This window comes from Prunus persica, chromosome G6, assembly GCF_000346465.2.
Source record: "Prunus persica cultivar Lovell chromosome G6, Prunus_persica_NCBIv2, whole genome shotgun sequence".
Lineage (NCBI taxonomy): Eukaryota > Viridiplantae > Streptophyta > Magnoliopsida > Rosales > Rosaceae > Prunus > Prunus persica.
Window position 1 is genome coordinate 25,444,009 of NC_034014.1, and position 25,864 is coordinate 25,469,872.

The 25,864-nt window shown below is 39.2% G+C and overlaps 3 protein-coding genes and 1 pseudogene across 7 annotated transcripts; 1 reads left to right on the plus strand and 3 right to left on the minus strand.

The window, feature by feature from the left end:
• Nucleotides 1,204–2,762, minus strand: LOC109949439. The gene is made up of 3 exons (XM_020564967.1): nt 2,516–2,762; nt 1,547–2,411; nt 1,204–1,418 (listed from the first exon to the last, which is right to left on the minus strand). Exons 1-3 carry the CDS (start codon nt 2,660–2,662, stop codon nt 1,267–1,269), a joined length of 1,164 nt encoding a protein of 387 aa, XP_020420556.1. The 5' UTR covers nt 2,663–2,762; the 3' UTR covers nt 1,204–1,266.
• Nucleotides 2,735–7,772, minus strand: LOC18772097 (TMV resistance protein N). 2 transcript variants are annotated; one of them, XM_020564965.1, is made up of 6 exons: nt 7,035–7,772; nt 5,606–6,716; nt 4,915–5,220; nt 3,904–4,755; nt 2,944–3,778; nt 2,735–2,864 (listed from the first exon to the last, which is right to left on the minus strand). In XM_020564965.1, the coding sequence occupies exons 1-6, from the start codon at nt 7,550–7,552 to the stop codon at nt 2,767–2,769; spliced, it is 3,720 nt and encodes a 1,239-aa protein (XP_020420554.1). In that variant the 5' UTR covers nt 7,553–7,772; the 3' UTR covers nt 2,735–2,766. The 2 variants fall into 2 exon arrangements, with proteins under 2 accessions (XP_020420554.1, XP_020420555.1); XM_020564966.1 differs by lacking the exon at nt 2,735–2,864 and having other exon boundaries at nt 3,352–3,514; nt 3,648–3,778; nt 7,035–7,768.
• On the plus strand, nt 15,465–17,570 carry LOC18773402 (annotated as a pseudogene).
• LOC18773112 lies at nt 19,491–22,300 on the minus strand. Of its 4 annotated transcripts, none has more exons than XR_002271910.1 (7): nt 22,160–22,300; nt 21,514–21,996; nt 21,265–21,417; nt 20,676–20,759; nt 20,211–20,301; nt 19,937–20,023; nt 19,491–19,765 (listed from the first exon to the last, which is right to left on the minus strand). XR_002271910.1 is itself a non-coding variant. In XM_020564970.1 (7 exons), the coding sequence occupies exons 3-7, from the start codon at nt 21,350–21,352 to the stop codon at nt 19,760–19,762; spliced, it is 327 nt and encodes a 108-aa protein (XP_020420559.1). In that variant the 5' UTR covers nt 21,353–21,417; nt 21,514–21,956; nt 22,160–22,300; the 3' UTR covers nt 19,491–19,759. The 4 variants fall into 4 exon arrangements, 2 of the variants coding, with proteins under 2 accessions (XP_020420559.1, XP_020420558.1); XM_020564970.1 differs by having other exon boundaries at nt 20,211–20,272; nt 21,514–21,956; XM_020564969.1 differs by having other exon boundaries at nt 20,211–20,272.

The following is a 25,864-nucleotide window of genomic DNA, read 5'->3' on the forward strand; positions in this document are numbered from 1 at the left end:
GGAAGGGGTGGTATTTTTAATTACAATTATAAAAATGGTGGCATTTAGGGCTATTTCCCAATGAAAAATGGCTGCTGAAAAGGTGAGCTTTAGGTTTAAAAAAGTATTTTTCCATTTTTAACCCCTCTTTTAAAAAATATTTCAAATCAATCCACCAAAGTTTTAAAAATCACATTTAGACCCCTGCTTTTATTTTCAAATTAGTCCCTGCCATGTCTTGACCGTGTTGGAGCCGTGCCTTGACTATGTTGAATCCGTGTCTTGACCGTGTCCCAGCCTTTGACCCTGTCCAATGCGTGTTGGGGCGTGTCGAAGCCATGTCGGCGTGTCTGACACTCTGACACTCTAGCAGTTTGGAGTGTCCGTGCAACATAGCTCATGGGTTGTTTTAGAGTTTTGGTTATGTTGGGTTTGTAGGCTTTGTTTGGGCTTGTGGCTAATTCTGGTGATGTGGGCTAGTAGTTTTAATGCGGCTTTTGTCCTCGTTAGTTTTACTTTTAGCATGTTAGTTTGTTGCCCTCTTGGAATTGGTATTTTAGACGTCTTGTTGATGTCTTTGATTGTACCATTGAAGTTTGTCTAATGAAGTTTCTACTTGATAAAAAAATAATTATAAAATGTTCTAGATTATTACAATGAATTGTGAAGGTATCCCTGTGAAGTATGTGTGTAATTTTTATTTTTTTTTTAAAAAGGGAATATCCTCAACATCATACTGTAGCTGTATGGGTTTAAAATTTAATATTACAAGTTAAAGAAAAATGAAGACATAGAGTGTGTAAAAAGATTAAAAATTTATTGTAATCACCTTATCTACCACTAGTTTTCTAAACGAAAAAATAATGCATTAAATTTCTATTGAAATGTTGATATAGATACAAATAATGCAGTGTGTCAAAGGACTCTATATAATGCAGTTGTATGAAAGATGTATATCAAGAGAAAGGGGGTTCTAATCAAGGGCCAAAAGCATAAGATATCATGTTTTTTTGTCGGTTTTGTAATGGGCATTTTTGTAACAAAGTGGGCTTTGTGTTTGGGTATCTAGTAATATTATTGCAGTGGCAATTTTTTAAATTGTATAATTTTCAAGGGTTGTTTGTATTGGTAAGTCCATTGAATAGTCCAACTGGACTGTTTTATAGAATTTTGATTGCATAGGATTTTTCTATATTTTCGGATCTATGTTTGGGCTTAAAAATCAAGATTGCAATTTTTCTCTGCTTCATCATGGCTTCTTCTTCTCCATCAACATTGATGGCTTGCTCAGTATGGTACAATTTCTTGAAATGGAGTCATCAACTCCAATGCTAATTGTTCATCCACATCACTCAATTGATTAGTCCGAACAAATGCATGTATAACACTTGTTTGATTGGGAACAAATGCGTCATCAACTCCCCCTGAAAAATCCTGATTTGTTTCCAAATCATACAAATGAGGATCCGGATCATCCATATTTTCCTTCATGACTTCGTCCGACTCTAATCAGCTCCTCTAGAAAAATCCAGATTTTCCATGATAGACAATGACAAAAAATCCCGATTTGTTTCCAAATCATACAAATGAGGATCCGAATTATCCATATTTTCCTTCATGACTTTGTCCCATTCTGATTGTTTATCTACAGCACCCGATTGATTAGTGCGGACAAATGCGCCATGGCTCCGTCCTGCCCCATCATCAGCTCCTCCAGAAAAATCCAGATTTTCCATGATAGACAATGACAAACGAGTACATAGATAGCCATGGCCGAGAGGATCGTCTTCCACTGCTGATTCTTCATCTATAGCACTCACTTGATCACCGGGAACAGATGCGTCATGGCTTGGTGTTGCCTCATCATCAATTCCCCCCAAAAAATCCAGATATGGTTTCACTGCTAAAAAATCCCGATTTGTTTCCAAATCATACAAATGAGGATCCAAATTATCCACATTTTCCTTCATGACTTTGTCCCATTCTAGATGAACCCCCGTCTTCTTCACTCTCACAAAATCAACATTATGAGGCCTTACAAGAATCGATACGTGGTCACCACCTTCCAAACAAAGCACATCGTTTGACAATTGTCCCTGCCAAAGATAACAGTCTTCAAGTCCGTTTGACAATAGTCTCCGAATAAGCAAACCCGGTTCTGGTCTTCCGTATTTGGCAAATGCTATCTTGGCGTGCAAAGCAGTTTGTTTGGTAAGATTTCTAACGATAATGCCAAAAGGTCCTTCAAGTTTTGGGCCAAAAACAAAATAAGAGTAAACGAAGCATATAGTCAATCCTTTTAAATCACGACCCATGATTTTTTGAGGAACTTCAAAGAAGAAGATACCGTCCACATCATTGATTTTGAACCACTCAGGAATATCATAAATTCCATTCAAATAAATTCCACCAAATCCGCAAGAAGCCCATCTCTGCACACCAGAAGCAATACATTCTTATACATGCATGCATATACCATTACATGGGCAGTCAGATTGTGTGTGTGTGTGTGTGTGAGAGAGAGAGAGAGAGAGACCTGTAGGATGTTGTTCCTAAAATCCGCAGTCAGATTGGTGCAGCCTTCCATATGAATCCTTGTCATGGAGTTTAATGACTTATCCAAGCCTGGAACCTCAGTGAGTTTGAACGAATCACTTAGATACAATTCTCTCATATTCCACATTTTTGAAAAATCTGAAATTTTTTCCAATTTTGGGCAGACATTTGCTTTCAGAACATACAAATTGGTTGGTAAATCTGGGATTGCACGAAGGTTTTTGCATGCATTTACACACAAGACTTTGAGCTTTGAAAGACCAGCGAGACTTCTAAGGAAATTAGGCTACATAGATCCTTAGGGATTGCATCCTCAGTTAACCAGCAGCCTGCAAGACATAATAACTCTATTAAAGAGTTTAAGCCATGTAAGGAAAGGGGTAAAAGATGGAATTTCAAAATTCTCACCAGATAGAGATAAAATTGTCAACTTCTTCAATTTTACTATGGAAGATGGAATTTGTCTGATGCGCGTGTTATCTGCTTTCAAAATTGTCAATGATACCATGTCCCCTAAGCCATCAGCCAACTCTTCAAATCTTGAACAACCATTCAGTATAAGAGTTTCAATAGACTTGGATTTATAGAAATTCAGTGGGAGATCCCTTAGCATTTCGCAGTCTTCAAGATTTACCAAAGAAAGTCTTCCAAGATCCCCGATGGATGAGTGAACCTTAATCAATTCCTTACAACCTTTCAATATCAACTTCTCCAGATTTGGGAATTTTGAAAAGTCTGGTGATTTTGTTATGTGATTATCATATTCGACATGAATGATGTCATCATCATTGACCAGATTTTGAGATGGGCGTCGTTCATATCGACAAAGATGGTAATCAATCATATTTTCGTTCATAAATTTGTCCCATACCAGACAAACACCTGTTTTCTTCACCTTCATCCAATTATATTCGTCTATTATTTCAATAAAGACTTTATCACCGTCTTGCAATTTGAGCTCGTCATTTGATAACTGTCCCTGCCAAAGATAATAACTGTGAATTGGACAATCGGGTATGATGCTGGCTTCAAGCTCAGCACCCTTGGTCATGTTTTTAATGCTAATACGACAACTGGAAACGCTTAAAGAGCAAACGAAGGACAAAGTTAACCCTTTCAAATTACGACCAACACTTTGAGGCACAGTGAAATACACAATATCGTCGTCATGGACACAGTCGAACCAATCAGGAATATCATTTCCACTGAGAGAAATGCCACCATATCCGCAAGAAGTCCATCCCTATACCATGTAGAGCCAAATTTCTATAAGAAATACATTCTTATGCCTGCATGTGTACATATTCGTTGTATGTGATAGAAAGAGAAAGATGCATGTGTGTGTTTGAGAGAGAGAGAAGGATTGACCTGTAGGATGTTCTTCCTAAAATCAGCAGTGAGATTAGTGCAGCCATCCATATAAATCATTGTCATGGAGTTTAATGACTTATCCAGGCCTGGAATCTCAGTGAGTTTGCCCGAACCTCTTAGATACAATTCTTTTATATTTGACATTTCTGAAAAATCTGGCATTTTTTCCAATTCAAAGCAATATTCTGCTTTTAAGACTTTCAAATTTGTTGGTAAATCTGGGATTGCACGAAGATTGCTGCACCGATATAAAGACAAATCTTGAAGCTGTGAAAGACGACTGAGGCTTGGTAGGCTGCAAAAGTCATTGTTTGAAAGATCTAATCTTTCTAAGGAAATTAGGCTATCGAGATCCTTAGGAAATGCATCAACCCAGCCAAAAAGAGATAATTCTCTTAAAGAGCTTAAACTTTGCAATGAAGGAGGCCAAAGATTTGTTAATGGCAACTCATTTTCATCACATGATAAAGATAAAACTTCAAGTTTCTTCAATTTTGATATGGACGATGGTATTTGTCTTATGGAAGTCTCCTCCACTTTCAGAGTTGTCAATGATACCATGTCCCCTAAGCCCTCAGCCAACTTTACAAAACACCTACACTTATTCAGTATAAGAGTTTCAATAGACTTGGATTTATAGAAATTCAGTGGGAGATCCTTTAGCATTCGGCAGCCTTCAAGATCTACCAAAGAAAGTCTTCCAAGATCCCCGATGGATGAGTGAACCTCAGACAAACTCTCACAGTATTCCAATATCAATTCCTCGAGATTTGGGAGTTTTGAAAAGTCTGGTGATTTTGTTAGCTCATAGGAATAACTGAGATTAAGGATTTTCAAATTCTGATGCAACTGTTACACAAAAACAAAATTAGAATGGAAATTAAAATCCAAAAGGAAGGTCTCTGATACAGAAATTAAACCAAAATGAAGAGAAGATGAAGTATAATATATGTATAGAACCACAAGGAAAGAACCAACAACAACTAGTTTTGGTTGAGATTATTATACCTTGCAATCCTTCCAAACTATTTCGAGTTTACTCCACCGCAGGTCTAAAGCAACTAGTTTTGGTTGCATAGGAAAGTCATCTGGTATGGACTCTAAAGGAAAATAATGCCAGCACAACCATATTAACTTTTTGGGAAAATCTTTGTACTCTCCAGTGAGCTCTACTCCACTGAGGTGGAGTAACCTCAGTTTTTTCATGTTGGTAAATGCTTGTGCACTGAATCTGTTCAAATCTAGATCTGAATCTAGATACGAATCTAGATCCAAATCCAAATGTAGAGCAACTCCTTCAATTTTTTCAGTTCCCTGTTAACAAAAGATACCGAGTTAGAAAAATGATTTACAAACATGAAAATCCGTGTATGTATTAACCAAGAGGTATAATTAATAGTTTGTGTTTGCAATTAAAGCACATATTTTTTTGTTGGTTATGCCTAATTGAGCTTTGATATTAATGGATATAATATAAGAAATAGGTCTAGTGAAGTGAAAAATGGTCTAAACTTGCAGACTAAGGTCTCATGTTCAAATGGCACCTTGATAGCGTGGATGTGTGAGAACCCCCTCTTTTACTTTGATTTAGCGCTTGTACTAAACAAAAAAAATAAAGAAATGGAGAAGGACATTTTAATTTATTATAGACACTGGATACATATGCTTCTCTTGCATGATGCATTGGGAAAGTACTTACAGATTCATCGTTCAGTACATTTGTTACGTCTTCATGTTTCCACAATCTACTAAATTTTTCTGGGCGGCCATCGGCATTTTCATAAACGATCTTTCTTCCCATGTCTCGAAGCAAATCATGCATCCCCAGATTGTTATACTTACTAAGAGTTACAAGGCACCGTTCGATGAGGACACTGATTCCTATCGTTGCATAAAAGCCACATCCATCTAATATTTTTGTAACATAGTCCTTGTCATCTCCAATAAAGAAACAAGATATATCAAGGAATATCTTTCTCGTTGTATCATCAGGTAGCCCGTCAAAGCTTATTCTGAGTATTTTTTGAATATCTCCATCAGGACTTGTTTGCAATTTCTCCAAATGGCTTTCCCACTCCGCTATGGATCTATTAAACAGAAAAGACCCAACAACTCGAAGTGCTAGTGGCAAGCCTTGACAGTAACGAATTACACGTTTTGAGAGGTCAAGGTATTCAGGATAACGTCTTTTGAAGGCATGCCAACTAAAGAACTCTAGAGCTTCTTCCTCATCCATTTTTTCAGCGATATATGTGCCATCCACTCCAACTTGCTGTAGCAAATGTTGATTTCTTGTTGTTATAAGAATTCTACTTCCAGGGCCAAACCAATCACGAGCTCCAGCTATTGCTTCTAGTTGGTGTAGATCATCTGCATCGTCAATTATGACAAGTGCTCTTTTACAGGGAAGTCTTCTTCTTATCATCTCGATCCCTTTAAGAACAGAGTCAACCTTTACGCCCTCGCTTTTCAAGATATCATTTAGAAGTTGTTTTTGCAAACAAACCAGACCCATTGGTTGGTTTGCAATTACTTCCCTCACGTTTTCAAGGAAACTCCTACCTTCAAAGCTACGTTCAAATTCGTTATAAATGGCTTTGGCAAGCGTTGTTTTCCCAATGCCGCCCATCCCCCAAATACCGATTATGCGAACATCATCCTTAGAACCTGAATTTTCAATATGTAAGTAATTACTCAAAGCCTTCACCCGAGAAGTAATTCCAACAGGGTGTTTGATGTCTAATTGGGATTTGATGTCCAACAGCTTATTAACCACCCCAAGAATTTTGTTGATAAACTTTGCTTCATGCCTGGCAATTAAACAAAGAAGCAGAACTACGAATCATTCGATGTGGAACAAACTACAAGGTTAAATTGAATCCCTAGCTTAATAAGTTAGAATTAAGATATAATTAACAATCAAGATTGGGATTTAACATCAACTGTTAAATGGATCTTACATTATCAAGTTAGAAAGAATGGATAGTTAAAATCAAACCAAACCAAACCAAACCAAACCATAGTTAAAAACATAGTTGGAAAAACAAAAACAAAAACAAAAAGGACAGAAAACATATGGTTGTCAAGTAAGGAGATGATAATCCAAGGAACAAGAAATTAGTAATTACCCATTGTCAGCATTTTTAAGGTCTTCCCCACACAAATCTGTAGCTTGAGTGAGAGCCTTTTTCCATCGCTGTACCTTTTCTTTCTCATGTTTACCTTCATGTTTCTCAAATGCTTGTGCAAAACTACCTTTTTGGTTCCGGACATCTGAAGCATCAACACTGTAGAACAATGGAATAACATGTTTCCCCAATCTTTCTCTACACTCCATGATCTTCACCAGCTCGTCAAGACACCAACTGGAATCGGCATAACTCTTAGAGAAGACAATTATGGAGATAATGGACTTGTCGATTGCCTGCTCCAGTTGGGTTTTTATAAATTCCGCTCTTTCTAGCTCGTTGTCGTCAAGAAAGGTGCTGATTCCGGCATCAGATAATGCGGCGTGGAGGTGGCCTGTGAAGCCCTTGCGTGTGTCTTCACCTCTGAAGCTCAAGAACACGTCGTGCTTCAAACGTTTTGATGAGGAGGTGGATGGTGAGGATGAAGAGGATGCTTTATGGGCTTTCCTGGCATCCATTAATTGATACTGGAGGAGCTATCGGTTCAGATCAGACCAGCAACAAATTATGCACAAGTTGGCCTTCCGATCCGACTTGAGCAGAAGAAGTTATCAATTATTTTTTCTGGGCAGTGGTTTGTGTGTTGCAGCGCAGATGAATAATTCGAAATACGCATAGTCAAGGTCCTCGAACGTTTCAGTCAACAAAAGCAAAAGTTCCCATGTGGGGAGAACAGTGAAAATATAATATCTTATTGGCTGCACGATCTACTGGACGGCTAAGATTGAAGGTCAGGAAAATGCAAGGAAGCATAGGGGAAAGAGGGATGAAAGGAGAGGGAAGAGACGAGCACAATGTCCACTCACAAAAGAAAAAAAGAAAAGAAGAAGAAAAACACAAGTCTTTTTGTTTTCACAAATTCTTTTTCGTTTAATGATTTCATTTATATATATATAAAAACTTATGTAAATGACAAAATTAATCTCAATAAAATATATGCAATATAATTTCAAAAGCCAACTTTGTCATTTGGAGAATTTTTTTTTATAAAATCATCAACCTTTGGATGAAAAATCAATGAAAAGAAGTTTTGTGAAAACAATTTAAAACCTCAAAGGATGTTCTTGTAATTTCTAAAATCTCAATGCATTTTGTAAAAAATAATCACTTATCTACCACTAGTTTTATAAACGAAAAAATAATGCATTGAATTTCTATTGAAAAGTTGATATAGATACGCGGGGCATGTCCTTGAAGTTCGCAATGCTTATCCAGTTGGGGTTTTGTATATGCATAACCTTGTTTTGTAGAAGCATAGTTGAATTGAATAGTTCAGAAAGGCCTGACTTCATGGATGTTTTCTCCTGATTTCATAATGTGCTTACTAGAGGATTTGTTAAAGATTGATGAAGATATGAAATTTTTATTAAGCATTTAATTTTTAGTTTCAAATTTTTATCAAAGATATAATGAAAATATGCAGGAGAAAATGAGAAACCATCAACGAGTGCAGATGCCCGCAGTCAAACTCGTAAAACAAGCTTCCTTTGGAACGGAGAAACCCAAACGAGGTCATCGCAAGCGAGTAGGCATCTTAATCCCCCGATGTTTCGGCGATTGAGGATCTCACTTCTCAATCACCGAAGATTATCGATCGGCAAATCGAAGCAATTACTGAGTTGGTGAGGCGACGGTGTTATGGTTAGAGACAAGGCAATAAGATTTGCTTCATGCATTTGGGTCTAAACCAAGCCCAATTTGTATGTTAAGTCTAACAGCCCAGATGTTGATGATGCCAAAAAAAATTGGGAAATAGCTTAAAATTGTTATAAAATAACCTGAAATATATGCGGATATTGAGCTGCACGTAAAATAGATAAGACACAGCTTTTAACGAGGTTCGGCTATGCCTACGTCCTCGGAGAGCAGCAGCAGTAACCTTTCACTATAAAATAATATGGCTACAACTTTAGTGTTTACAACATATGTGGCTCACTGAATTTTCTCTCTAGGAGAATTTCTCTCTGCTTTCTCTTCTCTCTTTTCTTTCTTTCTCTTCCTTTCTCTTTTTTCTTCTCTTCTTCTTTCCGTTTCTCTTCTTATTTATAGGCTGAAATAATCACTATTCATCACTATTCATCACTGTTCACCCGTGACAGACAAACTCTATCAAAGCCGCCAAATGAACAGTAATGAACAGTAATGTGGGCTCCACTCCAAGACTTTTACAACACTCCCCCTTGGAGACCACATGTCCCTAGATTGGTTGCCTCATTAAAACCTTGCTTGGAAAAACCCAGTGGGAAAATCTAAGCGAAGGAAAAAAAGTACAACGTGCATATGTCCTATGTTAGAGGACTCTTGAATGCTCCCCCTGATTTTGCATGCTCCAACTTGATTGCTTGCAGAGTTGTCGTAATCCGATGCCATGTACTAACTTTTGGAATGTATATTTCGGCAATGATTTAGTGAAGAGATCTGCCAGGTTATCACTTGAGCGGATTTGTCTGACTTTGATTTCTTGACTCTTCTGGAGCTCATGTGTATAGAAAAACTTTGGTGATATGTGTTTGGTCCTGTCACCCTTGATATATCCTCCTGTGATCTGAGCAATACAAGCTGCATTGTCCTCATTCAGAATTGTTGGAGTGTCTGTTGTTGAGAGTAGGGCACATGTGCTTCGGATGTGATGGATTACCGATCTTAACCAAACGCATTCACGACTGGCTTCATGGAGGGCAAGTATTTCTGAGTGATTGGAAGATGTGGCCACTAATGTTTGTTTTGTTGATCGCCATGAGATCGCAGTTCCTCCACATGTAAATACATACCCAGTCTGTGATCGTCCTTGATGTGGATCAGAGAGATATCCTGCATCAGCATAACCAATAATACTCTGGGCGTTGGTCGATTCACTGGAATAGAATAACCCCATGTCTGTTGTCCCACGAAGGTATCGTAGAACATGTTTGATGCCGGTCCAGTGTCGCCTTGTTGGAGCAGAACTGTACCTTGCTAACAGATTTACTGAGAATGATATGTCTGGTCTAGTACATTGTGCTAGGTACAATAAAGCACCTATTGCACTAAGATATGGTACTTCTGGACCAAGGACCATTTCATCATTCCCTTTTGGACGATATGGGTCTTTCTTAGTGTCAAGCGATCGAACGACCATTGGAGTGCTAAGTGGATGGGCTTTATCCATGCCAAACCATTTCAATACTTTCTCAGTATAAGTTGATTGATGCACCAAAATTCCATTAGCACTGTGCTCAATCTGCAAGCCAAGACAATATTTTGTCTTTCCAAGATCCTTCATCTCAAACTCACGTTTGAGATAATCAACAGTCTTTTGAAGCTCTGCAGAAGTTCCAATTAGATTCATGTCGTCGACATATACTGCCACTATCGCAAATCCAGACTTTGATTTCTTAATAAACACACATGGGCAAACAGGATCATTTATGTATCCTTCCTTCAGTAAATACTTACTGAGACGATTATACCACATTCGTCCAGATTGTTTTAGCCCATATAATGATCTTCTCAATTTAACTGAGAACATGCCCCGTGGTGTGTTTCTGGCTGCTTCAGGCAACCTGAATCCTTCTGGAACTTTCATGTATATATCTGTATCCAATTCTCCATACAAATATGCGGTAATGACATCCATGAGTCTCATTTCAAGTTTTTCTGAAACCGCCAAACTTATTAGGTAACGGAATGTAATTGTGTCCATTACTGGAGAGTACGTTTCCACATAATCAATTCCAGGCCTTTGTGAAAAACCTTGCGCAACGAGTCGCGCTTTATACCTTGAGATCTCATTTTTCTCATTGCGCTTTCTTGTAAATACCCACTTGTAACCTACAGGGTTTACATTGGGTGGAGTTGGACTAATATGTCCAAAAACACTCCTTTTTTCCAAAGAATTTAATTCTGCCTGGATTGCATCCTTCCACTTGGGCCAATCTTGCCTCTGTGTACATTCATTAACAGAGCGTGGTTCAATATCATCATCTTTTATGATTTCAGCAGCCACTGAGAATGCAAATATATCATCGATGATCATCTCATTTCTACTCCACAATTCATTAGTGGACGTATAATTTATGGAGATTTCTTGACTTTCAGGTACGGTTGCCACTCCAGGGGCACTTGTTTCACCAATGACGTTTTCCTTGTCAAGAAGTACCTGTCCCTCTTTGGGGGCATTTGAATTATGAATTGTGGGCTCTCTATTTATTTCATTTGGATTCATTTTGTCCATCAACTTCCTCTTTCGAGGAACTGAATCCTTTGAGCCTAGTGGTCTGCCACGTTTTAGGCGTGCAGCAGATGAACCATTTGCTGGCACATTGCTTTGTCCATTATGGACATCAATCCGTGCGGGTGCATTTGCAGCTGGGATATGAGATTTCGTCACCTTTGCTGCATCATTAAATGCATCTGGCATCTGATTTGCAATACTTTGGAGGTGAACGATCCTTCTCACTTCGTTTTCGCATTGAGCAGTATGAGGATCGAGATGAGACAATGTGGATACATTCCAGGATAATTCATATCGTTTTTCAGGAATGAGTTTGCCTTGTTCTTTAGACACAGATTTTTCTCCACCTAAAGGTGGGAAGATTGTCTCATCAAAATCACAATCCGCAAATCGTGCGATAAAAATATCACCCGTCAGGGGTTCCAAGTATCTGATGATAGATGGTGAATCAACACCAACATAAATTCCCAATCTGCGTTGAGGGCCCATCTTAGTACGTTGCGATGGTGCAATAGGCACATATACCGCACACCCAAAAATTCTTAAATGTGAAATGTTTGGTTGATTTCCCAATACGAGTTGTATTGGAGAACCTTGATTATTGGCGACTGGCCTCAATCGCACAAGCGATGCTGCATGTAAAATGGCATATCCCCAAGCAGAAACTGGCAACTTTGTTTTCATTAGCAAAGTGCGTGCTATCAATTGAAGGCGTTTAATTAAAGCTTTTGCCAAGCCATTTTGAGTATGCACATGGGGAACAGGATGTTCAATATCAATGCCTAATGACATGCAGTAGTCATCAAAAGTCTGAGATGTAAATTCACCAGCATTATCGAGTCTGATTGACTTAATGGGATAATCTGGGAATTGGGCTCGTAATTTAATTATCTGAGCCAAAAGCCTAGCAAATGCCATATTCCGAGTAGATAAAAGACAAACATGTGACCATCGGGTAGATGCGTCCACCAAGACCATAAAGTACCGAAATGGTCCACATGGGGGATGAATGGGTCCACAAATGTCCCCTTGAATTCTCTGCAAAAATGATGGAGACTCAACATCAACCTTTGGTTGTGATGGTCTGATCACCAACTTCCCTTGTGAACAAGCTTGGCAAAAGATGTCGCTTGATAACATAATGTGTTTAGTCAACAAGGGATGTCCTTTAGAGTTGGTGATGATCCTGCGCATCATGGTGGATCCAGGATGACCCAATCTGTCATGCCAAAGCTTAAAAGCATTTGAGTCAGTAGACTCTTGGTCCATGACACTATGTGCCTCAATTGTCCGTATGGTTGTGTAATACAACCCTGATGAGAGCTCACAAAGCTTTTCCAGTATACGCTTTTGGGTATCACTGGAGGTAATACAAAGATATTCCATGTTTTCCTCTTTCTTTGTTTCAACATGGTAGCCATTCAAACGTATATCTTTGAAACTCAACAGATTCCTTCTGGAGTTAGATGAATACAAAGCATCTGGAATGGACAATATTGTTCCATTTGGTAACATAATTTGGGCTATTCCTGAACCTTCGATCAGATCTGCAGGACCTGATATGGTTGTTACCTTTGCTTTTGTAAGTATTAATTTTGAGAAATACTTCCGATCTTGAAAGATCGTATGAGTAGTTGCGCTGTCTGCGAGACAAATATCTCTGCCATAGCCTTTGTTTTGAGGGCATCCATAATTTACATCCATGCCACCAAATAAGTAAAATGAGCTGGAATATATGAAGAAGACAACATTACCACTTTTATTTAAACAACACTTCAGCTAATACAAATAGTACATTAAGGAATTTAATCTAATTCGGACTTAATAAAGAAGACAACATTACCACTTTTATTGGATTGAAATTTAAACAACACTTCAGCTAATACAAATAGTACATTAAGGAATTTAATCTAATTCGGACTCATAACCTTCATTCCCTTTTTCAGTAACAAAATCAGAAACATCTAGATGCGTATTGTTTAGCTTACGTGATATTTCTGATGAGCCATCTGTGGCTGGCGGAGCATGATCAATGTAATTTATCTCCACTTTCCTGTTCTTAAGTGAAGCTTGATAGAGATCCGCCAAATGCCTGGGTGTACGACATGCGCGCATCCAATGTCCCCTTGCACCACATCTGTGACAAGGGCTTTCAACATTTCTAGGCACATGGCTCATCTGTGCCTTTCCCTTATTACGGGATGCATTTTTGCCATTCATGGATGGACCGCTCCTTGGACCTAAACCCTCTGAACGAGCACCACGATTTTTTCTACTTCCTTGCCAGTGGCCACGCTTGCCCCCTCGCCCACGTTTGTGGATACTGCCACGAGATGAAGTGGCATTCACTTCCTGAGATGCAGCATTTATTTCAGGAAGTGGTGCTGAGCCCGTTGGGCGAGATTGGTGATTCTTTAATAAGAGCTCATTATTCTGCTCAGCTAACAAGAGGCAAGATACAAGTTCCGAGTACTTCTTGAAACTGCTATGTCTGTATTGCTGTTGAAGGAGGACATTTGAAGCATGAAAAGTGCTCAGAGTTTTTTCGAGCATATCCTCCTCAGATATATTTTCCCCACATAGCCTCATTAATGAGGTAATTCTGTGCATAGCAGAGTTATACTCGGACACTGACTTGAAATCTTGAAATCTCAAGTGGGTCCATTCGTATCTAGCTCTTGGGAGAGTCATCGTCTTCTGGTGACCACAGAACCAATGGTTCATCAACCACCACATATTCGCTCTTCAGCGCTTGATGGATGTGGCAGCGAAGAAAAATCATGGCCTTCGCATTCTCTTCAGGCGAAGCATCATTCTCATCTACAATTGTTTGTCCGAGGCCATTGGCTCGTAGATGAATTTTGGCATCCAGGACACATGATAAATAGTTGTCCCCGGAAAGGTCCAAGACAGCAAACTCTAGTTTTGCCAAATTTGCCATCCAAAACTTTAGGCTCGAGATCTGGAATATTAAGCCACTTATTAATAGGAATTTCAGATCTGGAATATTAAGCCACTTATTAATAGGAATTTCAGGTCTTCATTATTCAGGTATATTAATTGAATATTAAGCCACTTATTAATAGGAATTTCAGGTCCTCATTATTCAGGTATATTAATTGATGATAAAAGTAAAGTGTTATGAATTTGCTGGTATGGACGATAAACCCGCACCATACCTTAAATAAAATTAAATGTGGGGTTAAAACCACCACCGAATAAAATAAGAAAAGTTAGTATTAGTAACGGTCTCCCACTGATAATATGTTTAGTATTACCAAGGGTCCATTTTTGTTAATTGTTAGTAAATGTGCGGTAAAGTAAATGTGCTTGTATGGGCACTAATTCTGCTCCATTCATTTAAATAAAAGTAAAGGCGTGGACGATAAACCCGCACCACCCTTTAAATAAATATTGTCGTATGGGTAATAAGCCTACACCATACCATAAATAAAATTAAATGTGGGGTTAAAACCACCACCGAATAAAATAAGAAAAAGTTAGTATTAGTAACGGTCTCCCACTGATAATATGTTTAGTATTACCAAGGGTCCATTTTTGTTAATGGTTAGTAATAGAGAAGCAGATAGATATAGTATATTATATAGTGTTGAGTTGGAAAAATTTCAGAAAAAAAAGGAGAGACTATCGTGCTGATAACGTGTTATAAAATAACCTGGAATATATGCGGATATTGAGCTGCACGTAAAATAGATAAGACACAGCTTTTAACGAGGTTCGGCTATGCCTACGTCCTCGGAGAGCAGCAGCAGTAACCTTTCACTATAAAATAATATGGCTACAACTTTAGTGTTTACAACATATGTGGCTCACTGAATTTTCTCTCTAGGAGAATTTCTCTCTGCTTTCTCTTCTCTCTTTTCTTTCTTTCTCTTCCTTTCTCTTTTTTCTTCTCTTCTTCATTCCGTTTCTCTTCTTATTTATAGGCTGAAATAATCACTATTCATCACTATTCATCACTGTTCACCCGTGACAGACAAACTCTATCAAAGCCGCCAAATGAACAGTAATGAACAGTAATGTGGGCTCCACTCCAAGACTTTTACAACAAAAATGACACCCATTTTATAATTTTAACTAAAAATACCACTCCTTCCCAATTTTTGTACAACTATCACCTATAAATATAAAATTATTGTACCCTTATTGCTATTTCCCAAAAATAAAACCCTCATCAGGTCCAGCCCTTCCGTCATCTAGGGTTTAGATTGCCAATTCCCCAATCAAAACACCACCCCAATCCTGATTCAAATTACACCAATATTTCTGTAATTCGGCGGTAAAATCATCATGGGGAAGAACGACTTCCTAACCCCAAAGGCAATTGCCAATCGGATCAAGGCCAAGGGACTTCAGAAGCTTCGATGGTACTGCCAGATGTGCCAGAAGCAATGTCGAGACGAAAACGGCTTTAAATGCCACTGCATGAGCGAAAGCCACCAGCGACAGATGCAGATCTTCGGCGAAAACTCTAATCGCATAGTCGATGGCTACTCCGAGGAGTTCGAGCAAAGTTTTCTCGATTTGATGAAACGAAGCCACCGGTTCAGCCGTATCGCCGCCACCGTGGTCTACAACGAGTACATCAACGACCGCCACCATGTTCATATGAATTCGACTGAGTGGGCCACGTTAACCGAGTTCGTGAAGCACTTGGGGAGGACGGGTAAGTGTAAGGTTGAGGAGACGCCAAAGGGTTGGTTCATTACTTATATCGATAGAGATTCGGAAACCCTTTTCAAGGAGAGGTTGAAGAACAAGAGACTCAGGGCGGATATGGCTGAGGAAGCGAAGCAGGAGAGAGAGATTAAGAAGCAGATTGAGAGGGTTGCTCAGTCGATGCCCGTGGGTAATGGGGTTGATCAAGGTTCAGAAGATGAGATCCATAGGATTAAAGTGGAGAGTGGGGTCAAGATTGGTTTTGCACTTGGGTCCTCGAAATTGGGTTCGAAAGAAAAAGGGGAGAGCTCGAAATTGGTTTTTGATGAGGTAGATGATGACAAGAGTAAGGTTTAAGAATTCGACGAAAAATGGAAGTAGTGGTGGCGCGGGGAGCTTGGCATTGGAGGAGTTGATGAGGGAGGATGAGAAGAAGAAGGAGAGGATTAATAGGAAGGATTATTGGTTATGTGAAGGAATCATTGTTAAAGTTATGAGTAAAGCATTGGCTGACAAGGGTTACTATAAGCAAAAAGGGGTTGTGAGAAAAGTGATCGACAAGTATGTGGGGGAGATTGAAATGCTTGAAAGCAAGCACGTCTTGAGAGTTGACCAGGCAGAGCTGGAGACCGTGATTCCGCAAACTGGGTGCCTCGTGAAGATAGTGAATGGGGCTTACAGAGGATCAAATGCAAAGTTGCTGGCAGTGGACACAGATAAGTTTTGCGCTAAGGTGCAGATAGAGAAGGGTGTGTATGATGGTAGAGTTCTTAAAGCTGTTGAGTATGAGGATATTTGTAAACTTGCCTAATGAGTTTGCTTGAAAACCTTTTTAATTGAGACTGAACTATATTTTTTTATGATTGATCATCTGCCTTTCAAATGTGTTACCTTGTTTTGAATGTCTATTTGTTACCCTGTTTTTAAAGTCTATTCTGATACTTTTGCATGTTTCTTCTGTCTCCTTGTATGTTTAGGCCTTGAAAGTTTGAACATAATTTTGTAACGTTTATCACTAAATTTTTTTACTTATATCAGTTTGTGTACAGTCATAGTAGCTTGGTTGTAAACTCATTCCTGTCTTTCAGTTATATTGTAATTAATCTATTTAACTTTGTATATTATATGGAAATTCACACTGCATATAGCATCTGAATATGCAGATTCATTCATCATTGCGGACATTGTTTAGAGGACAAAATAGAAATTTCCATGCAATTGCTGGTAATTGATAACACGACATTTTTTCTAATTTGTTGCAATGGTTTATGTTTTTTATACGTTTTAGTCTGACCCAATTTTCTACAGCCCCATTCTTGTTCGTTCTATATTACCTAACATTGAAGTGTTTCTGTGTGATACGTATTCCTTCAAGAGCTGAACACATGTGGGAGCTCTCCCACTTTTGGGCACTGATGCATGAAGCAATGGATTATTTTTTTCCTTCAGGAAATTTTACTACCATTTAAGAGGTTTTATTTCTTCTCAATAGTCATTCCTGGGTAAACAAATATTTCTTGTGTGCTTTTATGGTAGGTAGTTTGGGGTTTCTTTGGTATGAATAATATGATTTCTTTTTTGGGTATATGAGACTTCTTTGACTCACTCTGTTGCCTGCATTCTTTTTCAGTTGGTTGTGGGGTTGAGTCTTTACCCAGTTGATGTCTGAAAGTAGGTGCTTGGTAATGGAAAAGTTGAAAAGCATATTAATGTGGGATGAGATACTAGGTACAGCAATAGAGGTGTTAGGATAGTTGTGTTGTGTCCTCGTCCAACTGCTGCCTCTCAAGATTGATTTTGCAAAGTTGGTATGAAAAATTCTTTATGTCAAATCATACCTGCCTATTATGTATGCCCTGGTTCTTTTGACACCAGTCTAGAGCCTCTGTGAATGGTTTTTTGCTTGTGGAAACCAACGGTTCTCATTGCACATGTATTCCATGGTTATGTACACGGTTCTTTTTGCAATACATATTTTCTGTGGATGAACAAGTTGGGGATTGGCACTTGTACATCCTTTTCCATTATTATGTATTAGGGTTGAGAGAAATAGCTGTATTTACAATGGAAAGATGCACAAAGAGGCTAGTAGCTATGAGTTATTAAGTTGCTAAAGTAAGGGCGTGTGCTCATGTTCGTTCTGCCGCCGATTGAAGCCTCTTGGAGAGTTGCATCTCAATACCTTCATCATGCTTCATGTATTAGAAAAATTATAGGTTCAATTGTCATTGTAATCAGAGTAAAAGCAATTTGATAGCGTGCATGATAGTGTTCTCTCTTGCTCTGCTGCTATGAAATTCTTATTTACCGATTGGCAAAGAAGAAAACATAGTTTCGACAAAGTCAATACATCATTACAAGAACCCTAGAATACACTAGCGGAACTAGGACAAAGGCTACAGTGGGCTGTAGCCTAGGGAGGTTTTGGGGTTAAACAAAAATCAAACCTATATATTTGCCAGTTAATTTACTGTGGACCTTGCATTTTTGTACCCAATATTTGATAGCTGCCTTCTTTTGAACGAAGATTCATTGAGGGAGACAATTACTTCCCTTTTGAATATGAATCGATGTGCAACTCCAACTATCATTTCAAAGGTCAACATGAATTCATGCTAATATAAGGATGGATAACAATTGTCGTGTCCATGAGATTCGAATTCAGGATTACTTTTCAACGAAGTGGAGACTGTTATTAGACCAAATGGCCATTGACATACGATATAATAGCAATATTAGGCCAATACATGTACACTATAGAGGCAATATTAAAGCAATATAACCACAATACGATAGCAATAGTATTACAATATCATCTATAAAAATATAATTATTGTCCACTTATTGCAGATTTTTCACATGTTCAGAAATTTTGTTCTCTCTTAGCTCACTCGGCTCTCTCTCTGGCACATCTCTCTCTCTCTCTCTCTCTCTCTCTCTCTCTCTCTCTCTCTAGTGCAACTCTCTCTTTGCTCTCTTTCTGTAGCGCAGCTCTCTCTCTGTCTCTTTCTAGTTTCGTTCTGCCTCGTTCTCCCCTTATTCGCTCTCTGTCTCTTTATTCATACCTTCTTTTTTTTTGTAAATTATTTTTTAGTTGTTATTATTTTTTAAAATAATTTCTTACAATGTCTTACGATGCAATTATGATGCACCTGACTGCCTGTTTTTGAAAGGCACGTTGTTTCTTTCTCCTCCTCGTCTTCGTTTTGAATGCAATATGGCCCAAACCGTAAACCCATTGATGAGCCGTAGTCAATATACATACACTGGATAGGCAATATTAGGGCAATATAATGGCAATACGATAGCAATAGCATTACAATATACATGCAATACGATGGCAATATGCATACAATATGTATACAATACACAGGCAATATTAGTACAATACACATGCAATAGGATAGCAATATTAAGTCAATCTACATACAATACACACACATCCAGTACATACTACAATTTAGACATGGAAAATAAATCGCCACCGAACCCTAACAATACTATCCCAAGAAGCAAAAATTATTTCTTTCATAAAACTTGACAATTCAATTGTTATTACATAGTCAACCAATCTTTGCTCTATTACATACATACTTCCTACCTATAATTATAAATAATGGAGAGCTCACAAATTCTACTAATTTGATCTTAACTTCATCAATTTGTTCTTCGTTGTATGAGTTAGCTCTCCCTTCTTGCACATTTTCCAAGTTGTTCTGTTCTCCTCCCGTGTAGCAATATCAGCAACAACAGGTTATCTACAGATCTGAAATCATAACTGCACATGATTCTCAATTAGCAAAGAGGAAAACCATTTTCTTTTATAACTTTGGTTCTGAAATATATAACAAAATGCAAATACCTTTGCTTCTGAAAAGAAGCAAAAGTTTGTCAACCAATTCATAGTAAAAACAAAGAAACTAATGAACCTAACCAGAGAAATGCTAACCTGCAAAACCAACTCCAATACTTTAACCACATCATTAATACTTGAGATTTTCTTCTCATGGATTATGATTAGAGGATTTTCCAATTCCTATCAGCACATACACAAGTTTGAAGATAATCAGCATCAAGCAAAAAGGGACTTGAGGTGCTGCTAACTTTAACAAGCAGCCCTCTAACAGTTTCAAGACATAGTATCTTTTAAAATAAATAAATAAATAAAAGCTTTTTTCCAATCATCAGACATCATTGGCATTACCACCACGAATTCAACTTACAGAATCTAAGGGTAATGATTGAGTGGAATGATCTATCTGGACATGCTTTCTCAATGGATCATCTGAAAAAGGAAGATGAACCAATTACTTCCTGCAAAGCATTAAAACAAGTAGAAACTAAGGCAGCAAAATCAAAATGCATCTGAGGCACAAGGCACACAATATAATCAACCTCCAACGTCTTTAAGTTGTAGTTATATCATATTATACGCAAACCCAAACAATTAACAATACAGAATAAGCTGAACATTTGAATAGGGAAAAACAAGAAACAAAATAGAAAATGGCCAGAAACACACGAGATAATGTATCTTTATTGTCTATAAAGAAATAGAAACGCTCAAGAATACAACAAATTTTACTGGTAGATAGTCGGGAATAAGAAAGTAATAGCATTTCGAAGACAATTGTTCTTCCTTTTCTCCAATGAGGGTACTTCAGAGATAGCCATGATTATGAACTCACCAAAATTATCTGATGCTGGCACTTCATGGGATCTCTTTTTGAGTGCATCCATGACAGATGCTTCACCTTGCAAAGATCCTGGATCTTGAAGTGAAAAAGAAGTAAATTATACCCCCAATCTATAGATAATTAGTACGAGATGCATGAAGAAGCAGCTCAAATTAATTCAAAAAACACCCGTCCAAAAAAGCTTGAGCTCAGACTAATTATTACATTCTTCAGCCTCATAGTTAAAAGTGTCTCTGTTGCGCATAGTACATTGTTTATCTTACTCCATAACATGCAAAGGAGCTGACAATTATAAAAAATAATCTACAATACAAGATACAAGCACAATCAACTGCTATGCCATAAATGATAAATCTCACTGGTATATTGGAAGCACAATTAGGAGTTCAATTTCAAATGGGGACTTTTGAAATTGAAATTGGAAGGGGGACTTTTGAAGTTGAAATTGGAAGCCTAAATCTCACTGGTCCATTGGAAGTCTAATTAGGAGTTTAATTCCAAATGGCACACAGTGAAAAGTTTGCCTTTTTGAAATCGAAATCGGAAAATGAATTGCAGAAGGTAGCAAGTGAACTCTTACTTGAAAAGGGCAATGCATAAGCTTGCCGAAAATATCGTCCTTCAAATCTGCAGCAGCGATTGTGTAAATGGCATTCGTAAGTCCACATGAATATTCTTCCATGTCCGTAGGCAAAGAGTACCCTTTGTACACACTAACAGGAGGATCAAATATCTACCACAATTCCAAACAAAAAAGAAAGAGTGAAGTGAAGTGAAGTTCAAGCACATTAAACCCATTTAACCCAGAAATAGACAAATGTAAAATTACCGAAGAACTAAGCTGAGCCTGACAATCGCCGAAACTCTTATAAACACCAACAATATCTCCTTTGCGCACTACATAGAAGGCATCTTTTGCCAGCTCCACAACCGGTTCAGCTTCTGGCTTCCTCCGTGAACGAGACTATGTCGTCTTCCTGCTGATGCTGCTGCTGGCTTTGCTTCGAGATCAGCAGAGCTGAATATGGAATCTCGTTGATTCTAAGTTGATGCACTTAACCCCACACGAAAGGTCCAATTTTCTTTTCCACGAACAAGGTCTGTACAGAAAACTCGTCGCCACGAAACGACCCTTCGTTCTGAAAATGGCGGTTGCGTGAAAAGTGCGACAACGACAAGCAGTTCATCACACACGCAGCGTCAGGATGGATTGTCCAGGTTTCTGAAACAGAGCCAGAGGAGGCAGAGAGATAGAAAAGGATTTGGGTTTGACTGCGCACAAATAATGGATTTTCTCTTACTTAATTGTGGCCTGAAATTTGAGAACATGGTGATAATTAAAGTGTTTGGTATTAATTAGTACTTGGGCACAAAGAATTGAAACCCAAAACCAAATTAAAGTGTTTGGTATCCATACACCATAAACCAAATTCACAAAAACCCTAAATTTCAAAGACAAGGAAGATGAACAGTACCTCGTGGATGTGAACCGTTGAGTTAAGCTTGGATGAATAGCCACCGCTGAGGGAGAAAGACGATTGCGTCGGAGAGAGAGAGAGAGTTACACGAGGGAGAGAGAAGGGCTGAAGAGAGAGATAGAGCCAAGAGAGTTGAGAGAGAATCCAATTTCTGAAAAACTGAAATGGGTACAATCATTCCACAATAAAAATGTATTTATAGGTAGTAGTTGTAAAAAAATTGAAAAGGAGTGGTATTTTTAATTAAAATTATAAAAATGGTGGCATTTTAAGCTATTTCCCAATTTTTTTTTACGAAATAGTATAGCCGAGTGGCTATACTTGTTTTTCCTTATTTTTTTAAAAAATAGTATTGCCGTCCGTCTTTACTAGCCACGTGGAACCTAGACCCTGGGCACGTCCCTTTATATATATATATATATATATATATAGTTCTGATTTCTTGGACTACAGGGGTCCAAGAAATTTGTGGTCACTCATCGTTGGATGTAAATTCAACAGTTCACTCACTCTTGTACTCCTTTTAAGAAACTTTTATAAACCACTGGATTAATAACCAAAGGTGAGTGACCACAATCTCTAGTCCAAGAGATCGGGCCTGTATATATGTGTGTGTATATATATATGTATAAATAGTATAGCTGTGCGGCTATACTTTTTATAAAGAAAATTTAATCCAGGAAATTTAAAAAATATATAATTTGTTTCTTCAATTTCATATGTATAAATAGTATAGCTGTGCGGCTATACTTTTTATAAAGAAAATTTAATCCAGGAAATTTTAAAATATAAAATTTGTTTCTTCAATTTTATTTTTTGGCCTACTCCTTTAATTTAATGTATGTAATTCAATAATATCTTAGTCTTTTTAAATTACTTTAATTAGTAATTATATTTTAATTATTATTTAATATTAAAAAACTAATTAAAAAAAGCCACAAAATAATTAATTTCTATTTATTAAGTCTTTTGTGAAATCTTTTGGGTATCTTAATTAAATTTCTCCATAGAATAAGAGCCCTATCCGTTACTATATATATTGTCCCTTTTTGATTTTTTACTTTTTCAGAGTTATTTACCCTATAAAGATTTTAGCACTTTCACGTTTAATAATGTATTATATATGTAAGCATGTATTTCTCACGTTCAGAGTTATATACTCAGTTGTTTAATTGTTTTTAAAAAAAAGTATAGCCGGGCAGCTATACTCATTTTAAAATTGTTTTGAAACGTATTATATCCGCACGGCTTTACCGTTTTGACACGTGGTGCATTGGCATTGCGCTGGTCACTATATATAAATAGTATAGCCGGCCGGCTATACTTGATTTTTGTGAATTTTTTTTTTATGAAATAGTATAGCCGTGCAGCTATAGTATATTTTTTTTTGTTGGTGCAACGTGAAATTATATTTAAAGCGCTTCAAGGTCTTCGTGATGCATCTGTAAATGCCCTTCAAGGTCTTGCATCTATTGACCCTGATATTATTTGGCTTCTTATAACTTGTTGATGCGAAAAAATGGTTTTGCACGTATTTCGTCAACTTAGTGATTTTAGGCCTTCGGTAGGTAACTGTCTTCGGTAGATGTTCTACTGCAGAAGGGAGAGTACCTACAAAAGGTCACGTTCGGTAAGTCCTTGGGGTACCGGTGTGATACCGGCCGAAGGCTCTCCGATGCTTTAGTAAGTACGGTTTTAGTAAAGTTAACTGACAGATCAATCGATAGCGTACCGTTAGTTCAGATCCCTTCCTTTTGGGGATAGGGGTCTTCTTATATAGGCCTTGGGAGGTGTGCATTGTGCTCATATTTCCGATGTGGGACTGTGGACATGGATTGTGAGCATGACACGTGTCCGATGGTAAAAAAGGGCCAAGATAGATGGCTTCGGTAGGAAGCACGCCGAAGAGGATCTGTGATCAATATCGATCCTGTCCACGTGTTCGGTGGTCATAGGCCGTTTCTTTCTGGTATAAACAGTAGTCCCCCAAGTTCTCCATGGCGGTTCAGAGGATAACCGGCCGTTCGGTAGGTTCGTTCTGGGGAGATTGGCCTGGGACTCGAGGGGTCGTTGATGCTGAGAGGGTTTTGGGGGCAGAGAGACGCTTCGTCTTCCGTGCCTGGCGTGCAGTCAGCCGCGCCATTCGCCGGGTGACGCGTGGCTAGTAAAAGCACGTCTGACGGCGCATTGATGAGCCGTTTAGTCTTTCGAGGCGTACCGTTACACCTCACTCCCTATAAATAGAGATGGCTCCGGGTGTAAGGCTCACTTTGCAATTGTGAGTTTGACGCGAGAGCTCTACGCAGGCGATTTTCGAAGAGAGTGAACGGCAACCAAGGCGATTTTTCACTGCGGTTCTCGGCACACAGGGTGATTTCCAATGAGATTGAACGGCAACCCAATCATCCCACACTACTCAAGGTAAGATACCGTTCGGTACCTCCGGAATATTCTCTCTTTATATAATTATACGTCTTTCCATGGCGTAGGCTAGCCGATCGTTAAATAGGATTTTCCTTCGGTAGTCTAGTGGCCATAGGTAGCGATGTAGGTATCGGTAGGGTAGTTTGTGGCACGGGCCTTAGCTTCCCTTTCTCTATTTTGTAGATGTCCGATAGCGAGTCGCCGTTCGGCAGTGAGCCCAACGCCTTCGATGGGGAATTGTTCTCGGGCTGGGATACGTCTAACGGGGCCGTGAGCCTCGACGCCGAGGGTGGAGAAGACACCGATACCGAGTTATTCGGTGAGGAGGTGAACTCCGTTCCCACCCATGGCATCGGCAAGGGGCTTATGACGGGGCAACCGCTACCCTTGGTCGCGGTGTACAAGGACGGTACCCGTGTCGTGCCGTTCGAGCACCAGCCTGAGGCCTCCACCTCCGGTCGTAGTAAGGGCACTGCCGGTCCCTCCCGGCCGAGGGTAACCATCGTCCACCGAGGGCCACCTAGGGTACCGGTGGGTGTGCTCCAGAAGACTCTGTTCGGGGTCGACTACCTGGAGCCCAATAAGATCACCGAACGGGAGTTGGAGAAGATCAGGGTCGAGTACCTCATTCCGGACTTGGTGAGGATGAGGATACCGAGCCCCGTCGAATCCCTCAGCGACCCAGCGAACGGTGAAGTGACCTTCTTCACCGACGTTCTTCTGTAAGGGGTTCGGTTGCCGTTGCAACCTGCAGTGCAGAAGATCCTTGCCCAGATCGGGTACGCTCCCGGCCAGTACAACCCCAACTTCTGGGTGGCCTTGATGGGGGTGATCGCTGCGTTCGGGATTGCCGAGGAGGGGAGCCTTCCTACGAGCAGTTCTCGTATTTGTACAGCGTCACCAAGTCCAAGAGCGCCGATCACGGCGGCTGGGTTCAGGCGAACTTCCTGAAGGCTTCCGAGCGGGGGCATTTCATCAGCTCGGTGCCGACTTTCCAAAAGTCGTGGAGGAATCGGCGGGTGCTGCTCTCCGGCAATTAGAAATCGCCATCGGGAACACCCCTTAGCTTCCCGGTACCCACGACATTCCAGATTGCCGGTAAGTTTTCGAACTACCGGTCGGTATGCTGGCTTCTCTTCTCCCTTGTTGTATTTTATTAATTTTTCTTCGTTTGACAGGCAAGCTCAAGCAGCCGAGCCCCAAGCCGAGTGAGATCCGGCAGCTAGACAGAGTGAGGTTGAGAGTACCCGCTGCTGAGCGAGTTTATCCACGCTTCCT

What these genes read in the sequence shown, in the direction of transcription:
- LOC109949439 (XM_020564967.1), bottom strand. Translation starts at nt 2,662, where the DNA reads ATGTGGAATATGAGAGAATTGTATCTAAGTGATTCGTTCAAACTCACT. An exon ending in TTAGGAACAACATCCTACAG is followed by an intron (nt 2,412 to 2,515) that starts GTCTCTCTCTCT and finishes TCTGGTGTGCAG; the next exon opens with AGATGGGCTTCTTGCGGATT. An exon ending in TTTGTATGATTTGGAAACAA is followed by an intron (nt 1,419 to 1,546) that starts ATCGGGATTTTT and finishes ATTTGGAAACAA; the next exon opens with ATCAGGATTTTTCAGGGGGA.
- LOC18772097 (XM_020564965.1), bottom strand. Translation starts at nt 7,552, where the DNA reads ATGGATGCCAGGAAAGCCCATAAAGCATCCTCTTCATCCTCACCATCC. An exon ending in CTTAAAAATGCTGACAATGG is followed by an intron (nt 6,717 to 7,034) that starts GTAATTACTAAT and finishes TTTAATTGCCAG; the next exon opens with GCATGAAGCAAAGTTTATCA. An exon ending in TAGTTTGGAAGGATTGCAAG is followed by an intron (nt 4,756 to 4,914) that starts GTATAATAATCT and finishes TTTGTGTAACAG; the next exon opens with TTGCATCAGAATTTGAAAAT.
- LOC18773112 (XM_020564970.1), bottom strand. Translation starts at nt 21,352, where the DNA reads ATGTGGACTTACGAATGCCATTTACACAATCGCTGCTGCAGATTTGAA. An exon ending in TTATGCATTGCCCTTTTCAA is followed by an intron (nt 20,760 to 21,264) that starts GTAAGAGTTCAC and finishes TTTCACTTCAAG; the next exon opens with ATCCAGGATCTTTGCAAGGT. An exon ending in GCCAGCATCAGATAATTTTG is followed by an intron (nt 20,273 to 20,675) that starts GTGAGTTCATAA and finishes TTCCTTTTTCAG; the next exon opens with ATGATCCATTGAGAAAGCAT.